The sequence below is a fragment of the Muscardinus avellanarius genome (assembly GCF_963383645.1).
Source record: "Muscardinus avellanarius genome assembly, chromosome: 11".
NCBI lineage: Eukaryota > Metazoa > Chordata > Mammalia > Rodentia > Gliridae > Muscardinus > Muscardinus avellanarius.
In genome coordinates, this window is record NC_137797.1 from 4,050,823 (window position 1) to 4,075,197 (window position 24,375).

The 24,375-nt window shown below is 52.8% G+C and overlaps 1 protein-coding gene across 1 annotated transcript; it reads right to left on the bottom strand.

Annotated features, from left to right (window-relative positions):
* Nucleotides 1-1,041: 1,041 nt before the first annotated feature.
* GTSE1 (G2 and S-phase expressed 1) lies at nucleotides 1,042-22,965 on the bottom strand (the record flags this gene model as incomplete). Its single annotated transcript, XM_080704754.1, has 16 exons — nucleotides 1,042-1,125; nucleotides 1,658-1,855; nucleotides 2,160-2,364; nucleotides 2,986-3,207; nucleotides 5,703-5,798; nucleotides 6,054-6,124; nucleotides 6,196-6,246; nucleotides 8,978-9,174; nucleotides 10,754-10,922; nucleotides 11,989-12,042; nucleotides 12,417-12,806; nucleotides 14,225-14,395; nucleotides 15,970-16,615; nucleotides 16,726-16,780; nucleotides 22,536-22,772; nucleotides 22,857-22,965. The coding sequence occupies 16 exons, from the start codon at nucleotides 22,963-22,965 to the stop codon at nucleotides 1,042-1,044; spliced, it is 2,955 nt and encodes a 984-aa protein (XP_080560880.1).
* Nucleotides 22,966-24,375: the final 1,410 nt, after the last annotated feature.

Consider the following 24,375-nt stretch of genomic DNA (forward strand, 5'->3'; position numbering starts at 1 on the left):
GTTTTCAATTCACCATGTGAAGCCCAGAGCTCAGCCCAGCCCAGCTCTCTTGCCTCCACTCTGGACAGAGGAAATAGCACTGATGCGGGGCACCTCAGCGGGGCCCAGATACTGAACATCTGTCTGCTTCAGAGAAAGGACACAGCAATCTCTTCATAGAGTTAGACGTGCACCATTAGTGGTCCGCAGGTCAGCTGGTTTTTAGAAAAGGAGGCTGAGACAGGAGGATCGCAGGTTCAAGAACAGCCTCAACAACTTTGCAACTCACTGTTTCAAAATAAAAAGGGGCTAGGGGACATGGGCTGGAGGTTGAACACCCCTGGGCTCACTTAGCTCCCGTGGGTGCCCGGCTGAGAAGGCAGCTTGGGGTCGGCTCCCAGCAGAGGCCCTGGCAGGCGGGCAGGGCACGGCGCCTTCGGCACTGGCTTTGAGGCAGGCCCTCCTCGCACATCCCTCACATCTCCCCTCAGCGCCCAGCTGCCCAAAGCGGCCTCTCCTCAGGTGTGGTCTGTGGAGCCTGAGCCAGCTGGGGCCCGTTGACATCAGGCCCCGAGGCCCCCAGACGCCGGGCCAGTATACGGGGTGGGCTGAGGGCCTATATTTACACCAATTTGTACTTACGCTGACTCTTGAGAATTATTTTTAAATAACACTAAAGTCTTACACAGTAATTGGGTAAAATAGCTATACACGTTTGAAAATCAAGATAAGCTCAAAAAACACCTTACTATATGCTTTAATAACTTTCATTTTACAATGTAAATCTAAAATATTCAACTTTTCATACACACATGACTTTAAAAACAGCAGCGTGCTCTTTTACACACAAAAGACTCAAAACAACGCTCTTCACGTCGAGCGCTGTGCTCTGGCCTCATGGGAGGCGGGAGGAAGCCGCCGGCGGGAGCGCCCTCAGTCCACACTGAGCGACCTTTTTTTTAAAAATCAAAATAGTTTCTTCCACAATTTGCTTCTAAGGGTTGAAAGCCACTTTAGGACCAACTTTCTTTTAACCCAGACTCAGAGCAAAGGCTGTCCTGCTCAGAACTTGAGAAGCGGCGAGTCCACGTTCTCCTTGTCAGCCTCGGGGCTCAGCTGGATCAGAGGGGAGCTCAGGTCGATCAGCTGGAAGAGAGCGGGTGGTGAGCGCAGCCGCCTGGAGGCCGGCGGCCCATGGGCCAAGCCACTGCGCGGTGCTGGAACACACTGTGCACGGTTCAGGTGTGCTGAGAAACCTCGACCACCACCTAAGACCCTGGAAGGTGACGGGCCGCACACTGCCCTCGAGCCTCCTACAGTGGGCACGGGGCACGAGGAGCTGGCGACAGCCCTGCCAACCCTCAGCAGCGCTGAGTGAGTGACCTTTGACAAGCTTGGGCCAGCCGGCATGGTGGAACACGCCTGCACTCCCCGTACTTGGGAGGCTGAGACAGGAGTACCCCAGGTTCCAGGACCACCTCAACAACCTAGCAAGACTCCGTTTCAAAACAAAGCCTGGGGGTGTAGTTCAGAGGTAAAACACCCCCGGGGTTCAATCCCCTGCACCACACACACACAAAAGAGTAACTGGGACAGGAGCCTTCCAACCCTGTGTCTGGAAGAGGAGCAGCAGCCCCAGAACAGCAGCCGAGGGTGCCACAAGCCCAACACTTCTCACCTGTCCCTCGGCCTGTGAAGCTTTGGCCACACCGCTCCTGCCCGTGCCTGGAGTGTTGATCATGAGGTCGATCAGGGGTTGGCTGGCTTCAGGCGTGCCGCCGAGGTCGATGAGAGGGAGGCTAGCTGGGGCGGGGGGTTGGCTTGCCCCCTGGGGGGCGATGGTGAGCTCGTCCAGCCCCAGGTCTATGAGGAGAGCCTAGCAGAGAAGGTGGGAAGCCAGTTCAACACGGCGCTGGTCACCAGCCTGGGCCTGCAGAAGGGCCTGCACAGTGCCACCCACAGCCAGCAGCCTCGCCTGTCCCACCTCCTGACTCCTGGCCAAACAGGTGGAAGGGGTTGCTTTTCTTCTCTGCATACCAAATCCTGAGCCCCTCTCCTTGGGCCACAGGGTGAAGTGCTGCAGGACCCTGAGTCCGGTCCTGGGGTTACTGTGCAGCCTTGAGGAACCCACGACCCTCCAGACACCAGACAGCTGGTCAACGGCGCCTGCCTCTGCCTACCTCCCCAGGGTGGGGGTCTTCCCTCGGCTTCGGGTCGGCTTGAACTGTGCCCTTGGTGAAGTCTTGTGAGGAAGGAAAGTCGCTCTTTTCTGGAGAAAAGTGGAGGACTTGAGGCACGGAGGATGGAGGAGAAAAGCTCTGGCCGGGCGACAGGCCTGGCTGCCCACAGGCCGCCCGGCTGCTGCCCTCTGCGGCCGGCTCAGCTCTGTGGAGAAAGGAGATCATACGAGGAGACTTCTGAGAACGCGCACTCACTGGGCTGCAGCTGGGAGCACATCGTTTCTGGAGAGGCGTCCTGCGATGGAGCGCTATCGTCCTCGGACCGGCTTGTCAAAGCCACCAAACCGTGGGGACGGCGCCTCTCAGCCCTCGGTCTCTCTGTAAGACTGAACGTCTCCCAGCACTCCTTTCAGCTTAAGAAATGTGAGCACCTAGTTTCACCGAGCGCCAGCTCCCCTCTCTTTACAGTGACTAAGCAGGGAGCGGAGCGAGCACCCCACCTCACCTCCCCTGCGGGCCTGCAGGCCGGCCCAGCCCTCCCTCGCAGGCGGGGCCTGGCCACTCTGGCCTTCAGCCCCTCCTCTGACAGCCGACCCCAGCAGGCCCCCACACTGAATCGCTTGAGGAAACCAAGGAAAGCAGGACATCCACAAATTAGCACGGAGTATCTTCCTTCCGCCTCGAGGGTTCATAAGGCTCTGGAAGTAGCTTCTATACTTGCACTGTAACTACTGGCACAGGACAGCAACTGTGTGCAACTAACTATCTGGTCGTCAGGCCTGGCGCAGCTCCCTCTCTCCCCGGCTGCAGGGGCCTCCCCGCTCACCTCCCGGCGGAGCTCTTCCTCGGCTCAGAAGCCAGCCGCCGCGCAGGCGCACAGCGCGGGGAGGCCAGCGCCCCCGGCAGGCCTTTCGGAGTCCTCAGGGCACCGCTGGGCGTGGGCAGCGCGGACAGGCGCCGCACGCTCCGGGGGGCTCCTCTGCCGCTCAAGGGGCTCTGCGGAGCTGGCCCTGATGAGCGCCTCGCAGGAGTGCTGTGCAGGGTGACCCTGGCAAAGACAAAATCGGAGTCTTGAGCAGAGATGGCCCAGGTAAAGTGAAGCGAACTTCGCCCATGTGACTGCAGCACGAAGTGCCAGAGTGAACAGAGGAGGCCAGCAGCAAAGCCGGGGCGCTGCCCCGACACCCCCCCTGACTTTAGGCTCCTGGCTGAGTGCCGCCTCCCCTGCCCACAGGCCACACTAGAAGACAACCATCAGATGTGGTCACACCCACGAGGGCATCCTGGAAACACTTCACGCGAGGGCCAAAAGCTCTAAAACGTCGTTTTTGATGGCACCTTTTCCTAAGGAGGTCCACGACCGGGTCAGTGTGCAGCGCAGGCGGGTGGGCAGGCCTCACTGTGTACCCACTGACTCCCAGGCTTAAGGCAGCTTGGGGAAGAGGCCGGGCTGAGTTTGCGCCCCTCCCTAGGGGAGGCTGACCCCCGGCCAAGTGATGGTATGAGGAGGCGAGCCTTGGGAGGCTACCCCGCCACAAATGCAATCAGCCCCTTATCAAAGAGGCCCCAGAGCACTTCACCCACCGCCAGGTGGACCCCAGGACAGGCCGCCGCCTGTGGGCCGCAGTGGGCCCTCCCCAGGCACAGCCTACCGGTGCCTTGAGCCAGAACCTGGCCTCCAGAACTTTGAGGGACGAGTCTCTGTTCTTTAAGCCTCCCAGACTATGACCCTTTTGGTATAGTAGCCCCAAAGACAATATTATTTTCACTATTATTATTTGTGGCACTGGGGATGGAACTCGGGGGCGTCCTACCTCAAAGCTACAACCGCAGCCCTATCTTATTTTTGTTTGGAAATGGTCTCACTGAGACCAGCTTCAAACCTGCAAGTATCCCATCCCCTGACTCCCAAGTGCTAGTACAGGCCTGCGCCACCACACCTGGCATGCGTGTGTGTTTGTGCGTGTGTGTGTGCGTGTGTGTGTGCGTGCGTGTGTGCGCGTGTGCGCGCGTGTGTGCATGTGCGTGCGCGTGTGTGTGCGCGTGTGTGTGCGTGCGTGTGTGTGCGTGCGTGTGTGTGTGCGTGTGTGTGCGTGTGTGTGTGTGCGTGTGTGTGTTACTGGGATGGAACCCAGGGGCTTTTCTACCTCCAGGCTATACTCCTAGACCTATTTTATACTTTATTTGGAGACAGGTTTTCACTAAGTAGCTGAGGCTGGCCTCGAACCTGCGCTCCTCCTGTCCGCCCCCCAAGGGCGGGGATGACCAGCGCGCCCACCGCGGCTCATTTTTTTAAAACGAGGTCTTACTAGGTTGCTGAGGGGTCTCACCACTATGTTGCTGAGGCTGGCCTCAAACCTGTGATCCTTCTGTCTCAGCCTTCTAAGAACTAGGATCACAGGCATGCGCTACCACGCTGACTCTAAGACATTAATTTAAAAATATGTATGGGGGAGTCTAAAGACAAACTTTAAATAACATTAGCTGAAAAACAAGCTCCTGTCCTGTCCAAATCCGGATCCCCCCCCCCATCGCCAACTCTGCCAGCTCGACCCATGAACTCCAATGAAGATGAGTAAAAATGGCGATAGATGTGACCCTGCAAGTCACCCTGGCGGCGGGAGTCTAATTCTTCAGGTGAGGAACCAAGGAGCGGAGGTGGGCAAGGCGGCAGTGGCCGCCTGGCTCTGGCTCTCCTCTGGAACGCTGTAAGGGAAGCCTCTGGTCTGCCCGGGCACAACGCGTTCACACGTGAAGGAGCCTGAGCCCAGAGTCATCGCGGGCTCTGGGGCAGCACAGGACGGCCGCCAGCCGGGGCGGCTCCTCGGCGTGCAGCCCGGCACTCGCTCTGCTCGCCCACAAGGCCGCACAGTGCCCTGCCCTGCCACAGGCGGTGCCAGGACCCTGCCCAGACACGCGGGCCCAGGGGTCGGGGTCTCCCCACCACCCTTCCCTCCTCCACAGGAGATTCTGAGGTGCAGGCAGAGCCTTGGTGTGCGGTCTGTGCTGTGCCAGAGGACGTGGACTGTGCCCACGCCCCTCCTCGGGGAGTGAGCGGAAATACAATAGGAGGAACGGCTCTTTGGGTCAGGCCGCTGTCTGAGCAACTCCTGCACGGACCGGAGTCATGCCCAGGTGTGTGTTTCTTACACTCCACAGTACCTGCTCCTTTGGGTTTGCTACCATCCCACTGGCAGATGAGGGAACAAGGTCAGGTATGGCCAGGGACCTGCACTAGGCCACACACCCAGAGGGTGGATTCCCACCCAAGTCAGTGACTGTCCAAGCTGGTTTCTCCTCCCATGGCACAAAGGAGGGACTTGGGGAGACGGAGCACCAGACATGGGGCTCCAACCCAGACCCACCAAATCAGAAGGGGTTTCAGCACCCTCCAGATGGGACTGGGAGTCACTGTTTGCAATGTGTGGGGGTCTGCAGCCGCTGGCCCACCTCAGGAGCTCAGCACTGGGGGCGCACTGTGAGGGGCGCTCGAGGAGCCAGCAGACCATAGCACGGAAGAGAGGAGGCAACCAACGTCAGTACCTGCTAGCGGACACACACGACTGCAGCCGCTGCACCCGTGAGAACCGTGGCGTCGCGCCGTCTGAGGCTTCTCCTAAGGCCGAGAGAAGTGTGCACCTTTGGTTAAAAACAGGTCAGGAAGCCAGGCATGCGGCCTGAGACAGGAGGATCACAAATTGGCAGTTAGCCCTGACAACTTGAAGACCTCTGCAACTTGGTGAGACCCTGTTTCAAAATAAAAAATAAAAGAGGCGGGGCGTGTAGCTCAGAGGCAGAATGCCCCTGGACTCAAGGCCCAGAACCACCATGCTCACACACACCTGGCCGAGCGAGGCCCACCATCTAGGGAACGGGCAGCTCTCTGCTGCGTACCTCCAATCTCCCAGCTCTAACGAGACACCAGGACGCACAGACCGAAGGGCGGGCAGGTCACACCAGCAAACCTTCCAGTGGCAGGGACCGGAAAGGGCACCTGAACTCTCCCCACAGAACCGCAGCTAAGGGAGGGCTTTACCTGACTAGCGACGCAGAGGAGAAAGAGCTTCTTCACCTCCCCCAGCCGCTCCTGACTCCAGGAAGCACGGCTGCCACAGCAGGCTCTCCCAAGTCTAGTTAAAAACATGCCCATTGCCGGGCGTGGTGGCGCACGCTTGTCATCCCAGCACTTGGGAGGCTGAGACAGGAGGATCACACAGGTTGGAAGCCAGCCTCAGCTACTGAGTGAGGCTCTCAGCAACTTAGTGAGACCCTGTTTCCAAATAATTATATATATATGGTCTGAGAGTATAGCCCAGAGGTAGAAAAGCCCCTGGGTTCCACCCCCAGTACCACAAAAAAAAAAAAAAAGAAAGAAAAAGGCTGTGGTACCAGCAAAGGCTGTAAACGCCTTACTTTTCTTGGCCTGTGATACTACTAGGATAATAATATATTATTTATGTGCTGTTTTATAGTTGACAAAGCACCTCTCTATGTGACCTCGCAAGGTGGTGAGCAGTGGGTCAGAGGGTAGAACGTCCCTGGGTTCAATCCCCAGTACAGGAAAAAAAGAGTTGTCTACGTTTAGTCTGGGTTGAGTGACGAGGCAGGCTCCACTGTCAGGACTGCAAAGGTGGTTGAGTTTGACCTAAGAAGGACCTGCAGGGCACGGCACAGTACAGAATCTCTTCCTCCCTGTGTACCAAGCGCAGGACTGGAACTTTAAGGTTTTTCATAAATCATCTACATATAACTGTTGAAAGGAAATACACTGGTGAACATAAACAGGATAAACGTTCATAAAGAAAATGTCATGAATTTAAAATCTTGAGTTATGTTCAATTAAGTAGAGGGACTCAAAAAAACATCTGAGTCATTTCATCAAGTGCTAAATATAAACTCAAGCTTACTCAGCCAGGCATGGTGGCACATACCTGTAATCCCAGTACTTGGGAGGCTGAGACAGGAGGAGCACAGGTTTGAGACCAGCCTTAGCAAGTAGTGAAGCTCTCATCGACCTAACAAGACCCTGTTTCAAAATAATAATTTAAAAAATAGAGCTAAGGGTGGTATAGCTCAGAGATAGAATGCCTCCAGGCTGAATCCTCAGCACCACAAAAAAGGAAAAAATAAATTCATGTTCATTCAAGCTTCTTGAATTCCATGGACAATATATGTACTTGTGTCTATTAATAAATGTCTGATTCCACACGGCAACTATTTTCTCTAAGACGAAGCTCATGTCTTCAGAAATTATCAAACACGTTCTTATAAGTGATTGGTCCACAGCACACAGCTTGATACTGCTTTCTTCCTGAGTCTTCTCTAGAAATTAAGATTATAAAGACTTAAAAATTTCAATTAACATATGTAATTCTATATGCAAAGAATATTAAGAAAATAAGTGTGTGTGTGTGTGTGTGTGTGTGTGTGTGTGTGTGTGTGTGTGTACATTCTACCTCCAAGCTATATCCCTAGCCCTTTTTATTTTTTGTTTTGAAACCCGGTCTCGCTAAACCCGGTCTTGCTAAATTGCCGAGTCTCTCTTGAACCTGCAAACCTATTGTCTCAGCCTCCCAAGAACTGGACTGCAGGCACGTACCACCACACCCAGCATGCTCTGCTTTTCACATGTAATTTTAATTGTAAAAACTATAATTTTGTCTAAATTTGGAGATGCTTTTAAAGGACTTTTTCAAAATATAAATGTTAAGAATGAAATTTTAAAAAAGGTTTAGAAAGGAACTGGGAAATAGAAGAGAAGAGATGCAAAGAAAGTTATGGGGATGTACTTCAGGTAAGGAAAGTAAAAAGCGATAGAATTTTATGTGAATGAGAAAGGACGTTGTGTAGTAGAATAAAATTTCTGTACTGAAGTAGAATCACTGGGTTGTTCCAGAATGGAAAGGAGAAACTGTAGGGCAGAAGTATAGGTTAAGCAGGTCGCAGAGGCGAGTCATAGAAGGCACAGGAAGAACAAATCTTAGGAAAGAAATGTTGTGATAAGTTGGCGATAGTTAGAAGAAAACTAAGTTTTTCTAAAAACTAACCATTAAGCCGGGCTTGGTGGCGCACGCTTGTAATCCCCGCGCTTGGGAGGCTGAGACAGGAGGATCGCGCAGGTTCGAAGCCAGCCTCAGCTACTTAGTGAGGCTCTCAGCAACTAAGTGAGACCCTGTTTCCAAATAAAACATAAAATAGGTCTGGGAGTGTAGCCCGGAGGTAGAAGGCCCCAGTACTGAAAAAAAAGAAAAATCTGTGGTACTGGGAGTTGAACCCAGAGGCATTCCTCTCCAAGCTGCACCCCCAGCCCAATTTTATTTTTTATTTTCAAACAGGATCTCACTAAGTTGCTGAGGCTGGCCTCAAACCTACACTCTCCTGTCTCAGCCTCCCAAACTGCTGGGGTTATAGACAAGCGGCAGACTAGTACTGGTGAGCCCTAATTCACCCCACCCCGAGGATCTGCATGAAAACACGACTCTACTTACTGGCTCAACGAGAGAGCATCGATGTGCCTGCTGGCCCGCGCTGAGGCAGCAGGCGCCCCGCGCAGGCCAGCCAGCCTCCTGCTCATTGCACTTACACAGCCTGGGCTCCTGGCCCACACTATCGCAGACCACGATCAGTCCTGGTCTGCATTTTCCTTTATAAACTTTGTCCCTGTTGCTTGTTAAACTTCTGCAGAAGCTTAACTCCTGACAAAATGATCCTGGCCAGGGCCTGCGGTGACAGCCACTGCCTACAGAACAGAGCTGACCGCGCTCCACTTCCTGCACTGACTTTACCTCCCCGAACCCTCCCCAGCTCCCGGCTCCTACCTGCCGGACACCGAGCACCTCAAGGCAGGCAGCAGGACCGCTGCCCAGAGGGCACAGGGACGAGCCCCAGGTAGGGCGGCTGGAGGCCCCGAGGCTCGGGCTGGAAAGGAAGGAGCCACAGAGGGAAAGCGCTCCAGGAATCTGAGTCTTTGGCTGGTTAACGGGCAGACGCAAGGGCTGGGCAAAGCAAGCGCAGGCTGGGGAGGAAAGAGCGGAGCTCGCTGGGCGCTGGCAGTGGCCGCACTCTGAGCAGCCGAGTGCAGAGAGCAAGCTGGACAGGCGCAGAGCCACTCCTGCTGGGGCTGACCCGCTCCACGGCCCAGGGCGCTCCCCTGCCCGAGAAGGGGTCAGCAGGAGCGTGGGAGACAGCAAGGCAATCTGCATGTCCGCTGCCCACTGAACCAAAGCTCAGCTCCTTAAAGAAAGAACACAACCAGACACTCAAAAATGTAATACGATAATATCCAGCAGCAGGAAAATGTGACCAAAGCCGGGGCGGGGGCGGGCTATAGACACAGACCCCAACATGAAAGGGAAGACAGAACTTCAAGGGACAGGTTGCACACAACCATTTCAAATGTTCAAGGACGCAGTGGAAAACAGAAGGACAAGAAAAGTAAATGGAAAACTGTTAACACTGGAGTGAAAAGTAACTGGCTGTGCTTAACTGCACATTAGACCCTGCAAAAGAACAGATGTAGGGCACCGAAGACACACGAAAGGCACTGTCCAAGCCGAACACTGAGGCCGAGAAGACCAGGACAGAGCTTCAGTGCACCCGAGGCAGTCAAGGGTCACAGGAGCGGGCGTGGCGGCACCTGGAGTCCCAGCACTCGGGGGCTGAGACAGGAGGGACCCTGTTTCAAAATAAAAAGTAAGCCGGCGTGGTGGCACACGCTTGCAATCCCAGCATTCGGGAGGCTGAGACAGGAGGATTGTAGTTCGTGGACAGCCTCAGCTACTTAGTGAGGCCCTCTGCAACTCAGTGAGACCTGGTTTCAAGGTAAAGAGTAAAAGTAGGTCTGGGAGTGTAGCTCAGAGGTAGAATGCCCCTGGGTTCCACCCCTAGTACTGGAAAAAATAGTAAAAGTAAAATAGGACTAGGGGGTATAGCTCCAGAGTAGAACACAGCTGGTCCAATCCCCAGTACCACCACTACCGCCATAACAACAACGGAGTCACCAAAAATAGAGCAGAAACAGGAAAAAATATTTGAAAAAACCATGGCCAGCTTTTTCCGGATTTGATGAAAAATAACCCACAGATCAAAGAATATCCCAAGCAGTATAAACACAAAGAAAGCCTCAGCCAATATAAATAATAAAAAGGTTTTTTTCAGTACTGGGGATGGAACCTAGGGGCACATTCTACCTCCAAGCTACACCCCCTGCCCTATTTTTTATCCTTTATTTTGAAACCAGGTCTCACTGAGTTGCAAAGGGCCTCACTAAGTAGCTGAGGCTGTCCTCGAACCACAATCCTCTTGTCTCAGCCTCCCAAATGCTGGGATTACAAGCGTGCGCCACCACACCCAGCTTAATAAGTTTCTGAGGAAACCATAAAGCAGCCCTGGTGCCTTGACCCACCCAGGGATGAACGCGGGATTAGACCCCAGGGCTAGCCACCCCAACCACAAGAGCGGGGGCCCGCGGAGCACACCCCAGGGGCTGTCAGAGGAGGCAGCCAAGGGCGGAATCTCCCCACAAATAACTTTCAAAACTGAAAATAGGAACGTCTTCACTATCTTAAACACATTAAAATGGATCTATTACTTACCAACAGAAAACCTAGGAAATGTAGAGGAATCTGTAGGGGTAGGCCCAACCTTTGTCTTGGAACTCAGATAGGAATCTCGTCTTCTTACGCTTCCAGTTTTACTCATTTGAGATGTTGGCAAGGCAGAGTCGGGGTTCAGCCCCGGGCCCCCGCTTTCCGGGGTCTGGGGCTGGGTAGGCAGAGCCGTGGCGGACGCCTTGGGTAGCTCGGGCCTCCTAGCCTCCGCAGGGGCCGCTGGCAGAGCCGGGCGCAGTACGGCGGGCCCCGTTCTGCCCAACTTGCAGGTGCTTGGCAGAAGCCGAGAGTTGCTGGCAGGAACGCCTGCAGGGTCACTGGATTTAGCTGCGAGAGGAGATATGGAGTCTGGATATCACTGGAGCGAGCATTATTTTTAAACCATGACACTGTTTAGCAAGCACACGAGGCATGCCATCTCTAGCACATCCACCTAACCTGTGACACATGAGCAGGGTTCTGGACCTCCATCGGGCGGCCATTAACACCGCACGACCGGGCTGCCCGGCGTGGCTGAACGTTCTTAGTCCTCAGCTAACAAGCTCGGACTCTCCTGGCTTCGTATTGTCAGCACAACTCCACCCTCACTGGGAGAGGGAAGGAGACAGTCCAACATGTCCCTCACGGTCACGGGGTGCGGTGGGGAGAGAGGACACAATTGTTGCTGGTTGATTCCTTTCAATTACGAGGAGGAGGAGGTCTGTTCATAGTCCATTACAATGGAACAGCAGATAAACTAGGATAATAAACTGCTTAGCTCTCAAGTACTGGCTCAGTATATAAGTCAATCTGGAAAAGGTTCTTAGAGAATGCTAAGGTAACACCAGTGCCAAAGCTCACGCTTGCACAATGCCTATCAGCCGTACACGGCTCCCCCACCAGCTTCATCCGGCCCTCACGACTTCTGCACACACAGAGGAACGCAACGCCGGGAGCCCCAAGCAGGCAATGCTGATGTACCGAATCAGTGGTGTGAGGCACGGCCCACAATCCTGGGGCAGCCAAGCACTTCCCTTTTCTGAACACACACATGAGCCACAGAAGGGCCTGGCGCTGGGCTTACAGGAACCCCACACGACAGCCACTGTCACCTTGGTTTGTAAAGGCCAGGACACAGATCTCCCTTTCCCTCGTGGTCCTGGGGCTGCATCAGGGCTGTGTGCACGTGCTCTGCCACTGAGCTCCACCCACAGCCCTTTACTTTTGAGACAAGGGCTCACCAAGTTGCCCAGGCTGATCTGGAACTTGCGACCCTCCCGCTTCCACCTCCTGAGCTAGGAGATCACAGGCGTGTGTCACTTCCAGACACAGACTTCTTAACCACTAAGTGACATTCTAAATCAGATCAGCCTGGTCCCAGAGTTCAAGCTTTTTGTGTCTTATAAACAAAACCCTCACCACTCTGCACTGGACTCTGGAGCCAGCACACAGAGCAAACAATATGAAGAGGATTTAGTTCTAAGGCAGAAAAGCCAACACCCGCAGGCTACAAGGAATTCTTCCTATTGCCACTAGGTGGCAGCCCTGGGGTGCAAAGCAAACAAGGAGCCTGACCCTGAATGGGTTTAGCAGTGGGAATTCACACACAGGCTGGGGTCACAGGCAAACGCCGGACAGGATCCCGGCAGTCCTATCTAAGCAGCTGTACCAGATGGCAGGACACGAGGCCGGTGCAGGCGTCCTTCTGGGTCTGGACACTGGGCATGCCCATACTTTCTGACCACATGGATGGGAGGCCACCCAACTCCTTACTGGAGGGAAACACAAGGGCAGGGATGGTGACAGCATCCAGCCCCGAGCAAGGCCCCAGCATCCTGCTGAGGCAAGAGGTCTGTATAAACAGTCTCAGCGGGCGGCGGTGCAGGCCCATCTGGCCAGTGAGGGTTTGAGCAGGAGCCACTGGCCGCTCACCTGTGTCTGCTGCGGGGGATGCGCACACACTGGACGTTCCACTGGACACAGACCCCGAGGAAGAGGACTTTCTTGAGAGACTGCCAGCACAGCGAGGTGGCTTCAACAGGGTCTTCTTTAGTCCCAACTAAAGATAAAAAGTAAACAGAAAAACCAGAAAAGATTTAATTATCCATCCATACTTAATTCTGTAAAAGTAGGGTTTTAAAAAGAGTTTTTAATATTTTAATAATTGCCACCTTGAATTTGGTAGCAGTATCCATGGGGGATTATTTCCAGGATCCTTTCAGATGGCAAAATCCATGGATGTCCAAGTCCTTGTGTAAAATGGCATAGCATTTGCATGTAAGCTTCAAGCACCCTCCATCTACACACGCGCACACACACACACACACGCACACACACACGCACGCACACACGCACACGCACGTGCTTGTTTTATTTATTTATTTATTTATTTATTTATTTATTTAATAGTACTGGGTATTCCACCTCTGAGCTATACCCCCAGTCCTATTCCTTGTGTGTGTGTGTGTGTGTGTGGTACTGGGAGTGGAACCCAGGGGCTTTTCTACCTCCAGGCTATACTCCAAGACCTATTTTATATTTTATTTGGAAACAGGGTCTCACTAAAGTTGCTGAGAGCCTCACTCAATAGCTGAGGCTGGTCCGAATCTGTGCGATCCTCCTTTCTCAGCCTCCCAAGTACGGGGATTATAAGCATGTGCCACCACGCCTGGCAGAATCCTATTTTTTGTTCTTTATTTTGAAACAGGGGCTCACTAAGTTTGAGGGCTTTACTAAGTGGCTGAGGCTGGCCATGAACCTGCGATCGTCCTATCTCAGCCTCCTAAGTACTGGGATTACAAGCGTGCGCCACCAGGCCCGGCTCCCGTACACTTTAAATCATCTCCAGGTGACTTTCGATACCTACTGCAAAGCAAAGCTATGTAAATAGTTGCAACACTGCGTCGTTTAGGAAATGACAAAAAAAAAAAAAAGCCAATACCCATTCAGTACACATTCGGTGTACACAACTTTCTTTCTGAATGTTTTCAGTCTGCTGTTGGTTGTACCCACAGATCTGTGTGGCCCAGACTGCAGTCTTCCAAACTCTATTTGAGGAACACGGAGGGGAAGGCTGGGGCCCCAACCCGGACCCCGAGTCCGTGCTGCTCTTGGCAACTCTAACACGGACAGCCAGTGATTCTTACACACCGCTCAGCTGGCCCAGAGGCAGAGCAGAGTGACCAGCAGGTGGGAGGAGCTGCGGTCTGAGCACGCCAGCCTGGGTCCTCTGTGCGGGAGCACCTCTGCCCATGATGGCAGAGACGCGGACCCTGCTCGGCGGCACGGCTCCCAGAGGCAGGGCCGGCCCCGCGCGCACTGCCAGGCCTGTCTCCTTGGCAGGCGTCTTTCCAAGCGGCCTCTAGTAGACTGTTTTCAGCTTTCCTAACTTGATTTTACAGATGGTTAAGACACACCATCTGTACACAAAGCCACTGCCTCGTTCCCACCTGGACGTCGCAGCCCTGGCGGCCTCACCTTGACGGGAACAGGGAGCGAAGGCTTGCGTTGGGCCCGGTGGCCTCGGCCGGCTGACACGCTGGCAGCGCCCACGGCCACGCTGGGTGTGACTGGGAGCACACCCCCGAGGGGTTCCTTTTCACTTAGCAGTTTTGCTCTGGACGGACTAGCTGGTACCTCTTTCTTGAGCTGAAATTTTTAATTTGAAATGTGAGAACTGTCTTGTCTTTACAAGGTCCAGAGATATGAGGCTTCGATTGCAAGCGACCCCAAGCACTGCTTCTCCTCCCAAAGCCGCCACGCGCCTCAGCTCAGCTCAGCAGCCAGTGGGGAGTAGACTCTGGCTCCCCTCCGCCGCCAAAGGGCCAAGATGAGAACTATGGACTTCGCATACTCCTTCAAATCAGCGTGAAATGAACCGGCGAAGACGGTTCACGGGAGAGAAAGCCTCTAGAGCTAGGTAGTCCTCGGTCAGACCCTTGCTTTAGAGAGACGAGGAAAACAGCTGTAGCTTTGCAAACTCTAAAACACTGCTCAGAAAGATGCATTCATTACTGTCATTCCTCTGCCACAGAAGCCGTGCGACTACAATAAACGCTCTTGGACTAGTGCTAGAAGCCACTTTCTCTGCCACAAAATCAAAGAATACATTCCTGACATTTAGGGATAAGGGCATTCACTGAACTGCTCCGTAGTCACAAAAACCACCAGGGGCAATAAGGCCGGATCAGGAGACTCTCAGTCTCGAGGGCACGGCTCACTCCTTTCCTTTGCAGCACTTTGAAAACTGAGATGCCCTCCACATAACATTAAACCACTTTAGACAGGCAGTGGATGTTAGCATTTCTGCTATGCTGTGGAGCCATCATCACAGGCTAGAAGGACTTCCCCTGACACCACGCATGTATTCAAAGGTCATCTGTGCAACAGCAGCTATCATTACTTCGATTCTTTTTATCGGCAAAAACAACTCCACTGTCTGTATACACCCCCTGTATTTACTCACTCATCAGCTGAGACACCTGGGGTGGCTTCACTTTTTGGCTACTTTGAGTAACGCTGCTGTGTACACACCGCGCCCCATGTCCAAGGTGCTACATGAACGACCCCAGCCCGTACCCAAGGTTCCAGTCTTTGATTACGGTCTTGTCAGGAGACGTGTGTGTAGATGGGAAAAAGGGAATCCAGGCCCTGGCTGGCTACTGAGCATGCACCTGACCTAAAGCAAGTCCACAGTGTCCCTCCCCATCACTGCGGCCCTCAGGAGGGCCAAGCTGAGACGGCTGCAGGGTGGCTCCAACCTGCCCGCTCTCTTGGCACCTCCTCTACAGAGCAGCCTCCCCGCTCCTGAGCAAGAGCAGCTCAGACAAACCTGGAAGGCGCTGCGGTCCTGATCTGACGTCGGCCCTGTCCACCCCTGCCAGGCCGGCCCCCAGAACCCTCAGTGTGCCAGGTTGGCCGGCTGCACCCAACGGCACACGTGTCTACTGCCACAGGACAGCGCACCCTCCACTGAATGCCCGAGAAGAAAGCCACGTAAAGCCAGCCTCCACCAAGGAAGAGGCCCAGCGGCTATCCCAGAGGAGGGAACTTTTGGAAGAGGGTCGCATCTTTCTCCATGACTCCCAGTCCTGGGTGCTGGGTCCTCAGAGGACCTACATCTCCAGCCCCTCCCCGCATGGCCTTGGTGACGGGGCGCAGCCGTGAAGCTGGAAGTGGGCATCTGGGTCCCAGGAAGAATGGCGCCATCTGCTTCCACCTACCTTCTCTAAGGCTACGGGAAGGGGCTTCCCTCTAACGGATGACGCTCGAGGCGGCTTCAACTTGCTGGTGACCCTCTTCTGAGGCAATGCCTGATTCGGGGGGTGGGCAGTGCTTGGCTCCCCCCGCAGAGGACAGGACGAGTGTGGCAGCCCCTCTGCCAGGGCAGGACCCGCAGGGGCAGAGGCACTGGGCAGGGCTGGGGAAGGAGCTGGAGGCAGGGGCTCCCCCGAGGGGGGCCGGGTCCCCAAGAGTGGCCGTCCATCAAAGGGGCTGTCTGACAGGTAGTATGTCTCCCTTTTGAGTGACTTGGGACTTTTCTCTATTTCCTGTCCTTTCTCAAAGAGTTTCATTTTTAATCGCGATTCCTGGATGAATCTCTCCACGCTCTGGCTCCCAGGGTCCTCGGGCGAGGCAGCCTGGGCCGCCTCGTTCCTGCCGTGGCTTTCTATCTGCAGGGCCAGCAGGTGAGCTTCTTTGTACACTTCCACGAACTTCTCCCCGGTGAGCGGGCTCAGGGTGCAGGGGCTCTCAGGGGCCAGCACAAGAGGTGGCTGGGGAATCTGATCATTTAATTCTAAGCTGGCGGCAATACATCTTTCTTTATGCCCAACAGGTCCAAAAAAGACTTCATCATCTTCATTTGCACTATTTTTCAAGAAAAAGAATTCTTAATTAATGATTAATAATGTTGGCATCCAAATGAAAGGTTTTACTGGAAGTGGTTGTGCCCTAGCCAAGGAAACGCATTTCTTTACCTTGAAGAAGACAACGAGAGATCGAAGTCAAATTTTTCATCAATCAAAAGAATGTCTGGGGGAGAAAAAAAACAAAACTTGTTATTTTAGGGCTGGGATGAAGCTCTGTCTCTATAGTCATCAGAGGCATTACAAAATTGCAGCCCCAAAAGCGAGGCCCCAAAGCGAGGCGTATCGTTATTTGAATTTAGTTGTATTTTCAAAGGAAGCGCTAGATCATCTTTTTTTCCATTTTCTTTATAAATGACACCAGCCATTCTGAGTTTGCTAAGCCACCCAAAAGCACAAAATCTTGTTTCTGTGACAATCTAAATGCATTCACTGATTCGTTCAACTGCTTTTCAAAAAGAGCCAAGTCATTTTCAGGTATAGACTGTTTTCAAGAATACCACCTGCCTCAGCTGCCCTGGAATTAAATTCCCCCTTTACAAACTACAAAACACCTATTCACCTGTCAACAATGAATTCAAGTATTATTCAAATGCAAAATGACTCCGTATTTGTTGACAGCCATCACTCCTCTGAATTGTTCCTGAACCCCCAGATAAATTGTGCTCTCTACCCCACCCGCCCACATCCCTGCCATAGCCTTTGCTGGCCCTGTCTACTTGCCCAGATCCCCCTGTCAGATCCAGGCCCGGGTCAGAGGACCCCTCACCGAGGGCAACTACCCCCTCCTCCAACCCTCAGGGTCCCAGGACCTGACTGCTCTGCTGCTCCAGCCGGACACACAAGGGCCTCAGGACTCCCTGTGGCTCCAGGAGGCTTCAACGTACCTCCAGGACACAAACGTCAAACTTACACCCCTACTTCCCAGTGTCCAACTAAGAACCTCCGCACTTAGCAGTTATTAAAATGCAATGAAGAGCCAGGCATGGTGGCACACATCTGCAATCCCAGCATTTGGGAGGCTGAGACAGGAGGATCGCAGTTCACAGCCAGCCTCAGCGACTGAGTGAGGCCCTTTGCAACTCAGTGAGACGCTGTTTCAAAGTAAAGAATAAAAAATAGGATGCCGGGAGTGGTGGCGCACGCTTATAATCCCTGTGCTTGGGAGGTGGAGACAGGAGGATCACGCAGGTTCGAAGCCAGCCTTGCTGGCTTAAGAGACCTTGTTTACAAATAAAAATATAAAAAATAGGTTTAGGAGTGTAGCCTGGAGGTAGAAGGGTTTCCAGGAACCCCAGTACCACCAAAAAAAATAGGGCTGGGGCTGTAGCTCAGAGGTAGAATGCCCCTGGGTTCCATCCCCAGACTGCAAATAAATAAATAAATAAATAAATAAATGCACTGAACTGATACTTCAGTACCTTAAGTTTATGTAACACTTTTACAAATCATATCTTGTTTGATCTTAATAAACAAGGCAGCATACTTAATAAAAACACAGAATTTGAAATTATACAAATATCCTACTTAGGTCCTAATTAATCGGCTGACTAGTCTGAATTACCTAATCATGAAGAACTACAGAAGGGCTGGGGCAGAGTCCGGGGTAGAGCACATGCTCAGTATGAGCAAAGCCCTAGTTGGATCTCTAGCACCCAAAACAGAAAACAAGGGAGAAAGCACCGATGCACACATGAAATTGAAGAGAGATACACACCAAAGAAGAAATTAGGAAAAGAGGACTATGGGCTGAACTCGGGGCCTTCTACCTCTGAGCTACTCACCCAGCCCTACTTTATTAATGTTTAAAAAAGGCCTAAGTTAGTCCGGGCGTGGTGGCGCGCGCTTGTAATCCCCGCGCTTGGGAGGTGGAGACAGGAGGATCGCGCTGGTTCGGAGCCAACCTCGCTGGCTTAAGAGACCCTGTTTCCAAATTATAAAATAGGTCTGGGAGTGTTGCCCGGAGGTAGAAGGGCTTCCAGGAACCCCAGTGCCACCAAAAAAAAAAAAAAAAAAAAAAAAAAGGCCTAAGTTGCTGGACTGGAACCTGGAGCCTCTCAAGTACATGGGTAGCACATGGGAGTGTGCTGCCATGCCCGGCTCCGAAAATGAAACAAAGGCTCATAAGCTAGTTTGCTCAGCTCCATGCAAATAAACCTATGAACCTAACTGAAATGGGTTATTTTCTAGGAAATTATTGCTTAGGTTTTTTTTAATTTAAATTATCTGAATTTATTTATAAAACTGAGTCTAGAAGAAAATAAATCCTAGTAGCTCAATTATTCTAATATAACTGGAGAAATGTATTCTTTTAAAATAAACAAAGCCCAGCTGGGCGTGGTGGCGCACGCTTGTAATCCCCGCGCTTGGGAGGAGGACACAGGAGGATCACACAGGTCCGAAGCCAGCCTCCACTGGCTTAAACCTTAAAAAAAATTTTTTTTTTTTGGTGGTACTGGGGTTCCTGGAAGCCTTTCTATCTCCGGGCTACACTCCCAGACCTATTTTATATTTTTATTTGGAAACAGGGTCTCTTAAGCCAGCGAGGCTGGCTCTGAACCAGTGCAATCCTCCTGTCTCCACCTCCTAAGTGCGGGGATTACAAGCGTGCGCCACCACGCCCGGCAAAATAAAGAATTAAAAAAAAAAAAATAGGGCAGGGGTGTAGCTTGGAGGTCGAATGCCCCTGGGTTCCATCTCCAGACCAGCAAAAAATAAATAAATAATAAAACAAAATAAATCCCAGTTGGTTTCATAGGATAATCTTGTCAAATCTTTAAAGAACATCTAATTTCAATACTATTTACATTGCTCCATGGAACAGAAGAAAATAAACCTGCCCACTTATTTCTACAAAGCATGCCCAATGATACTGAAAACCTGTAATGCTGGCTCAATAAGCAAGTGAAAAGACCAGCTGGGCATGGCGGGGCACACCTATAATCCACCATTATTCCAGAGGCTGAGACAGGAGGGTAATGGGTTCCAAGAACTCCAGCAACTTAGCAAGTCTTTCAGCAACTTAGACCTTGTTTCAAAATCATAAAAATAGGGCTGAAGGTGTAATTCAGAGGTAAAATGCCCCTCAGTTCAATTCCCAGCACATACACAAACAGAGATAGACAGATAAAATCTCTACATGGCAAAAATCATAAGGAACAAAGTCAAAAGAAACAAGAAGCAGAGAAAATTATATTTATGACATATCTCAAAAAGGTCTAACTTACGAAGGGTGCCTACAAACTGCAAAGAATTATAAATAACTAATGGAAAACCAGAGAGGACTAAGAAAGAAAATTTACAGACAATAAAGCAAAATGCTCTTAAATATATCTTAAAGAAGAAGGTCAGCCTCGCTCAAAAATGAGTAGTGAGAAATTAAGTTTTCACTAAGACTCCATTTCTCACTTTTATAAGATTGGCAAAAATCCAAACACTTGCTAGGCAAAGCTACAAGGAGAAAGGTAACTTCTAACTTCTAACTTGTCACTGGGCAAGGCAAAAAGGTCACTCAGCTCTGCAGAGGGTGCTCAGCAGCACCCATCACAATAAAAGCAAGTACGTCCTCTGGCCCAGCAAGCCCGTTTCTGAGAATGTATCCTCCAGTCACAAACGTGCAAATAGATGTGTGTGTACAGTTATTTATTGCAGCCTCATTTGTAAGAGCAAGGTACTCAGCACAAACTAATGTTTACCTACAGCAGAGGAAATAAATTACAGTTCACCCCTACAACGGAACGCTACACACTTCCATCATAGGAAACACAATTTTTTTTTTCAGTACTGGGAATGAAATCTAGGGGCACTCTACCTCGGAGCTACACCCCCAGCCATGTTTGTTTGTTTTTTATTATTATTATTTATTTTGAAACAGAATCTCACTGAGTTGCAAAGGGCCTCACTAAGTAGCTGAGGCTGTCTGTGAACCTCCATCCTCCAGTCTCAGCCTCCCAAATGTTGGGATTACAAGCGCGCAGCACCACACCCGGCTCCATAACATTCTTTGAGGATGCACAACAATCATCAAGATCACCTAAGTATAAATAACCAGCTGCAGGGCAGGGTTCTGTACGCTAAGCGAGAAGAGGGAAGCAGCTGTACTTCCACATGCCGGCTGGCATTTGTACCAACCATGTCCAGAGATGATAAATGCTCCGGGGAGGTGGCTGGAGGACCGAGAGGGACCCACTGCTTTTTACAATCTGCACCTGGGAAGCCAATTTTATAGGTCACTTTCAGAAACTCAACTGTCTGGCATGGGAAAAAGAACCGTGGACCAGGAGTCAGGGAAGCAGCCTTCTACCCCAGGCTCTGTGACGGGCTTCACTTGGCCCTGGGCTGGCTGATTCATTACCCTGCAAATACACGGAGCCTACAGCAGGAACTGGTGCCAGGCAGGTTTAAGGTACGCGATGTCACCTTCGGAGGTGCACAGAAGTGGGGTGCCTCTGAGAAAAAAACACAGTATGTGTCTGACAGACTGGCCAGAGGTCAGCGGCTGCAGCAAGGCTGAAGACACAGAACTAAGTCAGACTGGACTCTAAGGGCTTGCACCCACCGCAAGGAGCTTTTATTTTATCCAAAATGCAAGCTGAACGCTTCTAAGCAGAGGAGTGTTATAATTTACCAGCTGCTGTGGACCGTGTCTCAGAAAGGAGCAGCAACAGCCACTGAAGTCACTGATGCACATACTGGCCAAAGTGAGGGTTAGGCAAGTAGGCGCACGTGTGCTTGGGGGCTCAGATTGGCAGCATCTGGATGGGGTTAGAAAGAAGGGAAAGGAGCCGGCGTGGTGATGCACACTTGTAATCCCAGCATTTGAGAGTCTGAGACAGGAGGATCGTGGTTCACAGACAGCCTCAGCTACTTAGCGAGGCCCTTCGCAACTCAATAAAACACTAAAAATACACTAAATTAAAAATACTTAAAAAAGAAAAGAAAAGAAAAAAGCCAGGGCTGTATAATGCCCCTGGGTTCCATCCTCAGTACCGAAAGGGGGGAGAGGGGGGAGGATCCAAAATCCATTCTGAAGGTAGAAATGGCAGTAACTGGTACTCAATGCCCGGACAGCTGGGTAAACAGAGGGGCGGGCCATTTACTTTGAAGGGAAAACAAACAAGAACAGGTTAAGGATGGGTATGGAGAGGAGCCTGCCGAATTGGAGGCATGAGACATTCATCTGAAGAGTCCTAATAGGTGAGGAGGACACAAGTCCAAAGCTCAGAGGACAGACATGCCCAAGACAAAAACACAAGCATCTCCACAGGGCAGATGGAGTGGCAGGCCACGGAACGCCCACGACCCCTCAGAAGTGTAAGCCATCCCAGGCCAGGCCCAGGGGAAGATCGCCTTCCAGAGAGAAGCCTAAAACCAGCCAGAGATACCCTAGCCAGAGAGGAGAGGAAATCAAAGAGCGTCTTAGACGTTCCCTATAGGAGAGAAGACAGACTGCTATAACAGGGCGGAGGGGAGACGAGAGATGTGGCCAGTGAGTGGCAGGAGCAGCTTAAGTGGAGGAGTTAGGACAAGGACGGACGCTGGAATGGAGGGTTAAAGACGGTGATAAAAGCCAAACACGGGGCAAGCCGGACATCGGCTCTGCGTGAGGGCACAGCACCGGGGAGGCAAAAAATAAAACTGATAAGATCCCTGCTGTGATGGAACAGAGGAGAGAGGGGGGAGAGAGAGAGAGAGAGAGAGAGAGAGAGAGAGAGAGAGAGAGAGAGAGAGAGAGAGATTGAGTATGTGTGTGCGCGCGCGCGCTGAGAGACAGAACACCAGAAACTAGAGGCAGGCATCATGTTTCTGCGTGCTGAGAGCAAGAAAAGCTCTGATGAGTGATGGACAGCTCTCACAGGGGCCGGAGCCCCTGGCCGGCGACCGCCATGGGCGAGCCGCGGCGCCGCGGACCGAGGCCTCACCTTCCTTCCTAGCAACGTCCATCTCTGCTGCTCCCGCCTGGCTGGCCGAGGGCTGGTCGCCGCCTTCCCGGGAGGGAGCTGCCCGAGGTCGCTGCAGGGAGAAGGGGGCAGACAGAGAGCAGGTGTCGGGCGAGGTCCGCAGCGTGGCCAGAAAGGGGCAGCGTGGGGGTCCCCGGGCCGCGGCGCGGGGCGGCGGGGGCACTCCTCGTCGGCCGCAGAGCCGCCCGGGCACGCGTCCTCCCCACGCGAGGACAGCGGGCGCCGCGCCGCACAGAAGCCCTCCCCGCCCGGCCGGCGCGACCCCTCGCCCTCAGCCCTCACCCCGCGGGTGGAAGACGCTGCGGGCCCCTCGCCGAGGGTTTAAACGCGGCGCCGGGCGGCGCTGGCCGCCGATTGGCTGGTTTGAATAGGATGCCCCCCGATGCACCATGGGAATTGTAGTCAAGACAGAGGACAGGAATTAGTCCAGCGCGCACGCGCACTGCCTCCATGCCCGGCCGCGGATTGGCTCTGCACAGCGTACACACGCCCACCCGGAAGTCCGTCGGTCCGAGTCCGGGTCCCGGGACGCTGAGCTTCTTTGGGCCCGCCTGACTCTCTTCTGGCCCCGACGCCACTGCAGGTCGCCGGGCAGGGTCCGTGAGAGTTTGGGGTAGCGGGGAGGTCAGGCAGCTTGGCTGAAAGGAGTCTAGCCTGCCCGACGCGCTTTGATGTGCTGGGCCCTTTAACCTTGAGCCTCTGACCTTGAACTTTCGTCTGAGTTGCATACCTTCTTTTGCTTGGGACCTTACTTGACTGGAGAAGGGCGATGGTGACCCAGGTGCAGCTCCAAGCCCTTGGGTTGCCAGAAACAGCCAGCTTAGAGCTGGCTCCCGGAGGAGAGAGTTCGAAAAAGGGGCTGGAAAGAGTCCAGGTTGTGTCGTGACCCATCCACCTCTCCTGGGCTTTGCTAACCCTCAGGCTGCCAGCCCAGGAGCTCCAAGCTTCCAGCCACCCTCCCCTGACGGCGGCCAGGTAGTGATGCGTGTACTACATCTGGGCTTACAAGAGCCAGGCTTGTCCGACTCAAGCCAAGTGAGATCGCGACAGGAGGTCCTCTGGTCCAGACCTCAGGAGCGCTTGGCCCCACTCCAGCCCTGCCTCCCGGCGTCAGATGCCTGCAGCCCCGGGGATGTCTGCTGGGGGGCGAGGGGCAAGAGCCACCGCACCTCTTGTATCTTGTCAGCACATAGTAGGTGCTCAGTAAACAGCACCAATGATTAATGATTTGCTGCTACCCTATCCCCATTCTTCTCTTGGACTCGCTTTTATCGTTTGCCTGTCTGTTTTAGGTACATTTCTTTTCTTATTTGTGGCATGGGAGATGGAACCCAGGGGCGTCCCACCTCTGAGCGACACCCTCAGCCCTGTTTTACTTTTTATTTTGTTCACTTTCTCTTTTGATCTTTTATTTTAGGGCCTCACTCAGTTGCTGTGGCTGGTCTTGAACCTGTGATCCTCCGTTCTCAGCCTCCCAAGCAGTGGGATTGCAGGTGTATGCAGGCATGCCAGGATCCCCTCCATTTATGTATACATCATTCATTCACCTGCTTTCACTGACAGGTATTCAGTGCAGACCACGTGCTGGGTGATGCTGGGGGACACAGATGCCGCCCCTGACTTGAGGTGACAGCAGGGGAGAAGGATGCCAACAGAGCAGCAGGTGCCACGGGCTCCCGGGCACAGAGAAGCCGCCCTCAGCAACCTGTAGGGCCTGGAGGGTGGAAATCTTCCTGGAAGAGAGACCAGAGTTCCTTCCTTGGCCCAGTCTTGCTTTGCTTGGAATCAGGAGAGGGAAGGA